General features: G+C 37.0%; 1 protein-coding gene across 1 annotated transcript; it reads right to left on the reverse strand.

The window, feature by feature from the left end:
* Positions 1-7,289: 7,289 nt before the first annotated feature.
* On the reverse strand, positions 7,290-10,216 carry LOC103962377 (protein cornichon homolog 4). The gene is made up of 4 exons (XM_009375076.3): positions 9,850-10,216; positions 8,535-8,716; positions 7,793-7,915; positions 7,290-7,692 (listed from the first exon to the last, which is right to left on the reverse strand). Exons 1-4 carry the CDS (start codon positions 9,919-9,921, stop codon positions 7,659-7,661), a joined length of 411 nt encoding a protein of 136 aa, XP_009373351.1. The 5' UTR covers positions 9,922-10,216; the 3' UTR covers positions 7,290-7,658.
* Positions 10,217-12,245: the final 2,029 nt, after the last annotated feature.

A 12,245-nucleotide genomic window follows, 5' to 3' on the forward strand; every position in this document is an offset into this window, starting at 1 on the left:
TTGCCTTAGTGCTCAGAGAAGCGTTCACTCCTGATTTGGCAGGCTGGCAAATGTACATTCACGATTGGGTCAGCGCATTGAGACCACATACGAAGCACTCTGGAAGGATATGACCATCATGAGCATGTCACTCTTTCACAGACAAGATCAAGCGGACGGACCCATCTAGCAAGTTCAACATGTCTCATTTCACCTTCTTCAAGAGAGACAATGATTCGAAAAAACACCTTAAGCACTACCACAGTGCCATGATCCTCTACAATGACGTGCTTATGTGCAAGATTTTTGCTACAGTTATGAAATCCTGTCCCCAGATTTCACTAGTTAAAATTACGCATGTCGTATTCTTGTTTTGACGCGTTTATAATTACGACGTATAGATTCTTTTTCGATAAGTAAAAGGACGAAAACAACCTTAATGAACTAAACAAACTTTTCAAGGACGTGTTTAATTCCTATATGTTTTGTCACTTTTATTTACATATTTGGATAAAGCTTCACCTCACGAGTAAGTAGGCGAAAATCGTTCGTGAAGCGGAGTTTTAATGAAGGAGAAATTAGCACTTAAATACAAGGGTAAAATAGTAATTAACCAATAATGTGGAAGGCTCCAGATTTGCTGGAGTAGCAATCTGAGTGCTATGTGTATGGATGAGATGGGAAGAAGAGAAGAGAAATAAGGGAAATAAGGGGAGAAACTGGCGAATCAGAAGGGAGAGAAAATAGGGAAATGAAGGGAAGAAGGAACCAGCCAATTTAGACCCCTTTCGACCTGAGTGACCCAACCCTGTCCTGCCAGAAATTCTGATGCCTTTCATTGCGTTTCTTCAACGAATCATGGGGAACCATCACCACCAAATAACTTGGCATCGTCACATCTTTTATTCCCACCCAAACTTGACAGTTTTTGGTCGCGATTTCACAATGAACGAACGTCGTCTTCTCTAGCACTCACGGCGGCAATCTTGTCATTCTAGCTTTTCCCAATGCTCGCTACCACCTCCACTTGTCTATCCTCAAATTCAGGAGCAAGACCCACCCACGGTTCGAGGCATCGGAGTCCAGGTGACGTCTATTTGACGATCACCCATTTTAGGGTTTTCCAGTGAACTGTGTCAGATTTCAGGTATTTCCCAGCCAAATTGGACTTCGGCTCAGGTATAAAAGTTATTCCCCTTGTTGTGTTCTACAATTCTGTAAAATTTGATAATTTTTAGAGTTAGACAGAAAATTAGGTTTCCATTCAACTGAAACGCATGGCAAGTGGGCCAACTTTATTTTTCTAGGCTAAATTCCATATTCTGAATTCAATTTTGATAGTTGTTTGATGTGACTTTGTTGTTTGAGCCTAGTTTCATAGATTTCCGCCCCTTGACCTTTATAGTAAACGATGAACCAACCGTTAGATCATCACCATATTTTAGTATAGATTTGTATGTATTATTTGAGGACCTTAAAAACTTACGGATTGGAAATCTGATGGGTGGATCTTCTTGATTGATTTACTAGGTTTGGTTTTGCTCAAGGTGTTCTTAATCGTTCTTATATACTAAAATTAGTATTACTAAAGACTAAGTAGGGCTTGGTGGGCCTATATTGGTTAGTGAGCTATCCCAAGTAATATATACATCGGTTTATGTGTATGGGATGCCTTGTTGCAATATATATGTGTATTTATCTTCTTGATAATATGAATGATATGTAAGATAACTATTATGACAATGTAAGCCTGTAATCTATTTAGAAGTTTAGTGGCCATGATAAGTTGATAGTGCATATGCCTACGTGGTAACTTATAGGGGTTGGGGTAGAGGTAGGCTGTGTGTTGAACTTACTACACCATATATGTAGCAGTGGTACATAGATGGTCCTGCTTTGTATATCCGCGATGGGGGACCATACGTATTTCAGGGGTGATCATGCTTAGTATATTTGCGATGGGTGATCACTCCTGCACGATTAGACTATGCTTATGGCTCTACTTGGTTTATCTGTAATGTCGGACCATACACATTCTATGAGTGATCATGCTTGGTATATCTGCGATGGGTGATCACTGCCTACGTTATTAGACTATGCCTATTGTTCTGCTTACTTTATTTGTAATGGGGGACCATACACATTCTAGGAATGATCATGCTTGGTATATCCGCAATGGGTGATCACTACCTAGAGTTAGAATGAGGTCCTGCTTGGTATATTTACGATGAGGGACCATACGTATTTCAGGGTGATCAAGCTTGGTATATCTGCGATAGGTGATCACTGCCTGCACGCTTAGATTATGCCTATGGTTCTGCTTGATATATCCATAATGGAGGACCATACATATACTAGGGATGATGAGGATTAGTTGTACTTGAAACATTTCGGTAAGTGCCATATTTTAGTTGGATTCCGTTGAGTGGTCTAGAATCCTTGCTCTTGCTCATTTCCAGAAAGTTAGTCTGGAACCCTAGATTTGAGTAAATGGGGATTAACCACAATAGACCTTGTGAATATAAATTAGATTTACCATGTTATTACTTATAATCCAAGTAGGGAATTATGTAGAGTTCTTTAATTAAATTCATGAAATGATATGTTATTTCATTGATTGATTAATGTAGTTAGATGTTACTATCGTGCATTTTTTATTCATGGAATTGATTAATTGACGTGATTGTGGAATGATGTTGGATATGATTGTTATTATAATGATTAGATTAGTTGATCAATATGGCTTGAGAATAATGTTGTGCTTCATTGGTTCTTTGACATGCTACATGCTGTGGACTGAGGTATCATGTTGAAAATATAATGATTTATATAATGGATGGAATGGAAATCTTGAATGTCATGTGGATTTGTTATGTAGCTTTGAACCTAGTAATTTCATGCTTGTCAAGTTCTAATAATTGAGGAATGCTATGCTTTTCTGCTTGAACGTACTATGATAAACGTCGGAGTGTAGTGAATGATGAACTACGAATGACTTGATCCCTTTTTAGGATACGTAGGCAGTTTAACGCAAAGGTTAGATGCAGCCATGAAATAGAGGAAATGACTACGTGGTTAAATCATTGATTATTTTTGGTCTTGTCTCGGAGACGAGACATGATAAATAAACAGGATGTGCTGACATCACGTGTCGATTTTGGATGTATGTCGGGATCAGCGCGTGACAACAGTTCTACAAGGCAAGGTGCAAGACTGGTACACCCTGTCGCCACGGTCAATCCCATTAAACGAACTTCCTTAGTTTTCACTGAGGAATATTTGTCCTATTGAATCAAGAAGAAGTAAACTACCTATCTAACATCAAGACTGACCTGAAAAAGATGATCCACAATAGCTAAAGCAACATTTTTGGAAGGATTTCTAGCCGAATGTCCTCTGTTCGAAGAACTGATCATGTGTGAGGACTTAACCTGGCAAACTCTTATGCTTTGGCCCAAGAACACACACTCTGGATGAAGTCAGGTGAGCCAATAATGCACCTAAGTTAACCTTGGAATGACTCAGAGGTCATTTAGAAGAAGATGGACGCAAAAAAGTCTAACAACAAAAACAAGCCAAGAAACAAGCGTAGAAACTGTTTCCCAACAAAAGAAGGCTTAATGCCCATCACGTTGACCAAGTTCTCAGTTCTGATCTACCAAATCTTCTACAACTTCAAAGATGTACCATGGTTCAAACTGCCACAACCCTCAAAGGTAGCGTGGGCGCTAGATGGCTGGTCATCGCCATAATTAAACAGTAGATATTTGAAAATTAAGAAAGGGCACTTAGACCTGTTTAGGAGAACCTGCCTTGGGTCACGACTCTTATTTAGACAGAAAATAGATACCTTTTATTTTGCATTTTATTTTTTCAATAAATTGTAAGGACTTGTTGAATACTTGGATGTACACTTATATGCTTATTCCCCATATTTTCAATATGTTCTAATATTTTATAATTTATATGTCGTTTTATTTTACAATTTATATATCTTAATACAATTATATATTTTTTTAAAGTTTAAGTGGACACTTATTTATATATTATATAATAAACTTAATTAAAATTAAAAAAAAAAAAAAAAAAAAAAAAACCGTTAGACCCCCACCTAGACGTCTAGGTGTTAAGCTTCTGCCTGCCGTCTAGTTAGCGTCTATCCTTTTATAAACTAGCGCCTATACCTTTTATAACATTGATGATGATACATAATAAATGCTTTGGATTATAAAATTTGTATAGTAAAATAATATCACATTGTCATAGAACTCGCTATAAATTATTATTAGATTAGAAAGACATTGATGAGCCCATTCCATACATCCCATGCATGTCCTTTTCCTAGCAGAAAAAGTTCTTGAACCAAAGTACACGCAAAAATATAATATTGAACGTCTAAAATTCAGTGTTCTAAAAATCGGCCTTAGCGTTAAACGGTGCTAACCGCCGGGATTTAACCAAAATCGAAAGAAAAATCGGGAAAGGAATTAGGCGGTCGGTAGTCGGCCTAGGCAGCTATCTGGGCGGCCTGGGCGGGTGGCTGGGCAGTACCTGAAACTCTCTGGCTCTGTCGCAACTCACTGTCTTTGTGTGGTAACATCGCCGACGTCCAAACACATGGAGGACTAATTGAATAAATCGAAGAGCCTTTTAGCAGATCGGAGAACTTGATCCAAAAATAGGAGATTGGAAGAAGAGATTTGACATTTATAAGGAGGAGGTCGACTTGGTGTTGCTTCGTCTTCTAGCCGCTAACTGTGAAGAGTCCGAAGTCTGAAGTCTTTTCCTTTCTTCCTATTAATTGGTTTTTTAACGTTTCTTTACGTTAGTTTAAATCTATTTTCTAAATATTAATATAATATTCATAACCAAGAGTTATTGTAGCGGTGATCGAGAGTCTGGTGTTAAATATGTTTAATCCATTTTCAAGGGTTTAAGTATTAGTTATTATCTTATGTTAATTTGTATTTTACTTCTTGTAATTTGCTTTTTTTTTTTTAGTTGTTGTCCATTTAAGTTATGTTATTTAGTATTTTAATTAATAAAGAGATGATGTATTAGTCGACTAAATAAGAATATACATGTCCAATGAAACCGATGAAATAAGTTGACTGAGGCCACAATATAACAAGTTCAATGCACATCTTGAAGGTTGGGAGGATTACCTAAATCCGCCTAGTGATACAAGATATACAAAATATGACACATCTTTAGAAAGTTGTTATATCATTTAACACGTGTATAGTGATGCCATATTGAACTTGTTATATCATTTAACACGTTTTTTACATTTGTATACATGATATGCAAGTTTAATGCAGTGTCAATATGCATTTATTTACAAGATATACCAGAAGTTTACCTAAATCTGCCTAGGCCACCTAGGCGCCCGCCTAGATCCCCCTAGCCGCCTAGGCGCTAGGGTCAGCCCGTCGCCCGACTAGCTCCTACGTTTTTTAGAACCTTGCTAAAATCAATTACTTGGGCAATTGACTTTCCCTCTCTCTTCCGTTTACAAATTCTCCTTGTAATTAAATTAAACTAAAATTAAACATCACTTGAATAAAAGAAACCAATTACTCTCCAAATTCAACATTTTCCCACTATTTAAAATCAAGGTTCAGTATTCTACTAGTTTCCTCTCCCTTTCACCGATAATATGAAAAATGAAAAAGTTACAAAAATAACTCATTAAAATCACAAAAAAAAGGTGTTTATTTTTAGCAATGACACTTATATTCTTTATTAAGTCTCATACCTACTGGACTTTAGTTTTGTGTCCTGGTTTACATTATTCTGTGAAGTCAATTCCTTCAACAAAACCATTAAATTGTTGAAGTGTCATGAACATTATGGTAAATTTCTTCCTTAAAAATTAAAATACAATAAAAAATAAGGAAAACTAATAAAAAGAGTTTGAAAATTTTAAGTTTTAATGATTAGGACAAAATAAAGGGTAAAGTGAATAGTACCAGGATTGATTTTTTAGTGTAAAAATGTGGTTTTTCGTTAAAGTGAACAGTTCTATAGGTTTTTCGTTAAAACTCCTTAAAAAATAACCATAAAAAATGAAAAAGAATTCAACCCCCACATCTCTCTCTCTCTCTCTCTCTCTCTCTCTCTCTCTCGCCTTCTTCAATCACTGTTTCATCTTCTTGAACCTCATGTGCTCTTTGGGTTAGCTAGGAAGAAATATGTGGTAACGATAGGATTAAATTTTCTAGACAAGTCTAGACATGACATGAGAAACTTTCTTGAAATTTTCGTCCGTTCTCTTTCTCCTTCACCAATGTCAAATGCTTAATTTAATTTTTCATCAAAAACTGCTTAATTTGTGTAGCAACCATAAGGAAGCGCTTGTTTTCTTTCTTGAAAAGATTTCCATCAGATGATTACATGAGATAGAGAATCTTGTATAAGCTTGGCATTCACTGCAAACCACCAAAAGAATGGCCATCGAAACACACTTCACTACATTTAATATAGAATGAAGTTTCGATTTAGTTTCTAAACTATTACCTCAGTGAAAATTAAGTTCCTGATTATTTTTTTCGGTAGAATTAAGTCTTAAATTCATTAAAAATTGCTACTTTCATCCTTATTATTATATTCAAAACTATTTTATCCAATTTTTCTTCAACTTAAATTACTTGACATATTTTAGAGTGTAATACCGTTCTTTTCTAGCCTATAAGCCCTTAACATTTATGTAAGTTGCAAATCTAATGTCTAATTTACCCTCCAAAGTTAATTCTATACACTATTTCTTTATGTGAATTACCAAACTTCCCTCAAATGTGTATCACATACAAGTAATGTGACTTAAATTCACAGAAAATTGAATATTACTGCTTTGAATATAATATTAGAGATGTAATTGACATATTTTTATAATTCAACGACTGTTTTTTCTGAAAAAAAAAATAATAATTTAAAAACATAATTTTCACCTAGGTGACATAATTTTCATTCCATGTGTTCCGACTCCAGTGTAATATAATTTCTCTTACGGGAAGCTGTAGCACGTATCAGATAAGAGCTTCGTCTGATAAAGAGCTGGAGGAAAGTTTTTGATACACCTCTGATGATAAACAACATGATTTAAAAAGGGGGGCTCCAAATTGGAACGCCGGAGAAGAAATAAGGAGAGGGATTTCAGCATCACGCTTCCTTTTATTAATCCACATGGCATCCACTAATTGGCTTTGTGAGCTTCACATGGTTGCCACATTAGCACACTAGCGGATTTATTAACGGAGTTGGACGGCAAGGACAACATCGATAACTTGATCAAGAGATGAATGACGAAATTGATGAATTTGGAACATAACATAAAAGACCAAACTGATGAGTTGAAAACACACAAGGGACTATTCGGGACAGCAACCCATGAATACAGATTGCTTGAACCTGCCAATCTACGAAAACACAACCTAAATACCTCAAACTACAGCTGTAACAGAAGTGTTGTAAGAAATCACACAACTATACCAAATTAATTTACCATCCCACAATCATACAACCTCGATCATTGTCCCCCAAACTACACCATTTATAATTTAGTGGCAATAAATCACGAAAAAGGAGCAGTAAATGGTGGGAACCGCGAAGACAGGGTAGTCGTTTCGATACTAAATCTTTCCCGTAAGCACTCAGTTAAGGCCGCCATTGTCCCCCAATTACTCATGGTCTTCCAATGCAGTTAGAATCATCCTACAACAAATGTACGAGCAAGAGAATGTAACTAAGCAGTAATGAACATAAAGAAAAAGAATAATTTAAGGAAGAAGTGCTACTGTCTGAGCAACCGTACCAGAATATTGAGAGAAACAGGAGGAAAACAAGATAGAAGAGTTTGAAAAGCCGTATCTTCTTTTCTTTGGGGAGCATATTGAATATCTCGGTAACATCTACCAGATGATTCTTTCTCATATACCTAATCAAAAGAGAGGATGATTAGAACATAAAACAAAACAGACAGCACATTCAGTAGCTCACAAAACCAAGTCACGATCACTGCACTAAAAGCATAAATGTGTCCATAAATCACGGGTATAGCATTATATGATCCATGAAGCTGGGGTTTGAGTCTCATCATCGAGCAACACACCATTTCCATGTACATAAACAATCAGCAATGGTGTCTGAAGCCCTGGAGAAGCGTTCTACGATTTTTCTGGATAGAATATTACACACCATTTACATGAAATTTTGCCTTTCCACCCCACTGTCACATATTTATATATAAGGGTGTGCTTATGTCTACAATTCTGAACAAAACTATATGACTTTAATTTTGTGGCAGAGATGGTAATATAAAGAATTTAAAACTTATGATATAGCTCTCTCTCCTTAACACCCCCAGTCAACCCTAGCTTCTGACAGTTTCTCTTGTCAATCATCTCAAGGATTATTTCCCTTTTTGTTTGATTTTCCTGTCGCCTCGTATTTTTGTATATTTCTCAGTTTTGGTAATCCTAGCTCGAACGTTTTCCCTTATTGTTGCTTAGATTCTAACTTAGCATCAGAAATATATAGAATGCACGAGAACTTACAGTTTCACATTATAATAGAGGTACGGACCACAAAACAGTGACATGCACCAATGCCCTGTTATAAGAAGAAAAATGCACAAAACTCCTTCTGTGATATACTCTGGCAAAATCACTCTGTTTATCCGAGTTGAAGAGTCATAAGGGTTGATATAATCGAACTCAAGATCCGCCAGACACATCAGCTGCACCAATTTTGTAAGTGTTAAATTTCATGTTTCATATTGCTAAGCAATACAAGAGTAGCAATATTATGCCACATAGATGCTATAGTGTGTATAAAAATTAACCATATATCCAGGATACTTTCCAACACGCTTCACACCAGATAAAATATAGTTACATCTATGTCCCAACATAATCTTAGCACCAGCCATTTCGATTCAAACAGCTGCCCTTACTGCCATTAGCATTACCATCGCCAGATTAATTGGTGATGAAGCTTCACAACAAGCTACCCTAAAAATAATGCAAGGGGGGTTACCGATCCAAGTCCAGTAACTTGTAAAACCAAAGGACAAAAAACGGCAGCACGAGAAAATCCCTAACTAGTAACTACCAATGTAAAAGGTAAAAACCATGAAACTTTATGTTCCATGCATTACATAAGGAGTATGGAATTCAACCAAAGATGTCTTCATTTTTTCTTGACCAAAATTAGAAACTATGCTGAAAGTTTTTTAGTTTGATAAATTTTCTATTGTCTAGCAGACAGCAGGAAATTCTTCCAACGAAACTCCTCTTTGTTGATACTGTGGTTAAACCGTGGTTAAACCATTCCAATCTTTGTCCTAAGTAAACATCCATGAATCTTGGAAAACTTAATCCCAACACCGCAAGAAACAAAACGAAACTAAGAGGCAGGCGAACCCCATTCCAAAAGAATAATAACGTAAACGATCTAAAAAGAACCCTAAGCATCCTACATAAGAAAAAAAAATGCATTTGAATGATAACTAGTTAAGAACGCTACGAAGTAAGCCATAACAATCCACGATTAAGCTCGAATTAAGCAGAAACCGACGTGCTGCATCTCAAAAACACACACAACACACAATTTAGCCAAAAGGGAAAATGTATTTCAATCATATCTAGCAAGTACCTAATCTCTTCATTCTCGTATAGCCAAAATATGAAAAATTGACAGAAACACACACACATTCACATAAATACGGAGACCCTTTAAACTAAAAGTGACATTTGGGTGATCAAGGAATAAAATTTCTTCCTTTTCAGGGATAAATGTGAAAGAAAAAAAATAATTAAAAAAAATTGAAATTGAAATTGAAATTGAAGGGAGGTTTGGGGAGGGATTGACCTGGAAAACAACAAGGGCGAGCAGGGCAATGAGGAAGAAGAAGGAGATGAGCCAAACGTAGAGATCTCCCATGCTCTCAGTCTCCTCTTCCTCTCTCAAAACTGACTCTGCAACTTCTGTGTGTGTGTGTGTGGGTGTTCGAAACTATGTGCGCACGATAGCAGCCCCACAGTCTGAGATGTGCTAACAGAGGCACATGGTGCGCAGTTCGCAGCGGCTGGGTGGTTCTGTGGCTTTTGCTGCAGGTACACGGAAAGGATCGGAGCGGACTCCTCTTTTTTTTTCTCGGTGTTTTGGACAGTCGGAGGAGGAGACTGAGGATTCGGTACAGCCAACGCGGTGCGCCGAGGACGAATTAGAATTTTATTAATTCTTCCTTTTCAATAAAAACAAAAATAAGAGCGATAGTCTCCAATTGTCACACGTTTCTATCAAATAAAAAAGAACTAAACAAATGCACATGGTGCTGCAGCCATAGAGACATCTTTGACTATTTCCTTTAGTAGTTAAAATTTTATTAGAGTTGTAATCTAAAAATGATAAGGATTTAACCTATCCTACTACTATAACTAAAGGCATAATAGGGTGATACAATATACACTTCACAATTAAATCTTTCTCTATTCTCTCTTATTGCCGCCGGCCTCCCTTCTCTATTCCTTTAAAATAGTTCAGTCAAATAGGCATATAATACGTTATCAACATGCTCTTACTAGAAGCTAAGGAGCTGAAAGTTCGTAGGAAGAGGCTATCTTCTACAAAATTCAAAGGCTTTTATTTGTTTTCTACCAATCAGGTATGCTTAAAATAAAGGAAGATATTTGAAACGTCCACGAACCATGAAAACATTCCCCATGATGCATGAAACCCTTATGTTTATATTTTCCTTCCGATATATATATATATATATATTGTATATGTTTCATATATTTGTCAATATATATATATATATATGTTTCATGCATTACGCAATTATATTGCTATGTGGAATTTGTGAGTCAAAGCATATAAATAAATTAGAAGCAATTTAGAGTTTTTCAAACCCTAGAAAAGTCGAATTATATATATATATATATATATATAATTTTGGGAATTATGTGGCAAAGCCGTCGCACCACCTTGGCACTTCCGTCGAACCACTGTTGCTGGCCTGAAGCCCAGCCGCGTGGAGCATATCATGGAACAATGTCGTTTTGACACCTTGGACCACACGGTAGCAGCCCTTTGGGCTTTGCTGTGCCGACCTAGACATGCCAGGCATTTGGTCTGGTAGGCTTACACGGGCCTGAAGCCCCCCAACCCAAACCGAGAAGCCTGCAGCCTTCTTGGCCCTTATCTCATGAGTCCCTGGCCTAACTCCAGTAGCCTTTGCTACTGGGTTTTTTCTTGTCCCATGATTTGGCCTACCCGCCGCAGTCCATAGCTAGTTGGGCTTCGTTCCAGCCTTCCACCCACTCTCTTGCAGCCTTTGCTGCTGGGCTTGACCTGCCCTGACCTAAAAACCTAAAACCTAGCTTCGGCTGGTTTCCCCGCACCAACCTGCAAGTCAACCTTGGGTTAAGCTTGACCCGTGCATGGCTTCTAGGCCCAAAATCAGCAGCTTTCTGCTACTGGGCTCCCTAGACCACACAGCCCAGAGGCCTGCAACCATCCAATGACCCAATTAGCCTGCAGCCGAATTGCAGGGCCCACTTTCGTGTTATTTTTTCGACCCAATGCCAATTTTTGGCATCCTCGCATTATAAATCATGCCCAAAATATTTTTTTTTTTGGGGTACTTTGGTTTACGCTAATTAATTCTAATTTGATTTATCACTTGGTTTATCACGAACCAAAGCTAATACGACCCATTTGTCATTATTTTGCTTCCACGATCGACCCCGTTTGGTGCCGATATATTAAATTAATCAAAAGTGACATGTGGTCCATTAATCTGATAATTAATCCAAAATTATTGACCTGAAGATCACTTTTGAACATTAACAATTCAATAATTTATTTTTATACTTTGAACCGTTGACATCCTTTCGTAGTCCCGAAGCTCTCATACTTGAGTTCCTGAAGCAACTCAAATCCACTGCACTTAAATTAGCATATTGCATTATGTGTTCTTACAGGAACTTCTCCTTTATGAACTAATCATTCATAAAACTCAATTGAACCTGTAGTTTCATATTTAGTGCCTTTGAAACCCGAAGTTTTCATTCAAAACTTACCACATGAAACTTGTAGCTTTCATGCTTAAATTAAACCAATACATGTCTGTAGAACCCGAATGTTCTACGATGTAAGTCTATGGATTACCATATGACTAACCACGTTTTGTTTTACCCTCAGTTTTAGGGACCTGTTGAACTTGAAAAAGCTTGATTTCACCGCTCTGGAAGTATCTGGAA

This window comes from the organism of the source record quoted next, unplaced genomic scaffold (assembly GCF_019419815.1).
Source record: "Pyrus x bretschneideri cultivar Hongxiangsu unplaced genomic scaffold, Pyrus_bretschneideri_v1 Contig14, whole genome shotgun sequence".
NCBI classification, from domain to species: domain Eukaryota; kingdom Viridiplantae; phylum Streptophyta; class Magnoliopsida; order Rosales; family Rosaceae; genus Pyrus; species Pyrus x bretschneideri.

Bases quoted from the DNA above. Each gene is read 5' to 3' on its own strand.
- LOC103962377 (XM_009375076.3), bottom strand. From the start codon at position 9,921: ATGGGAGATCTCTACGTTTGGCTCATCTCCTTCTTCTTCCTCATTGCC. The intron at 8,717-9,849 runs GTCAATCCCTCC...AAATTGGTGCAG, and splicing joins TCGCCCTTGTTGTTTTCCAG to CTGATGTGTCTGGCGGATCT. The intron at 7,916-8,534 runs GTAAGTTCTCGT...TCTTTTGATTAG, and splicing joins CTCTATTATAATGTGAAACT to GTATATGAGAAAGAATCATC.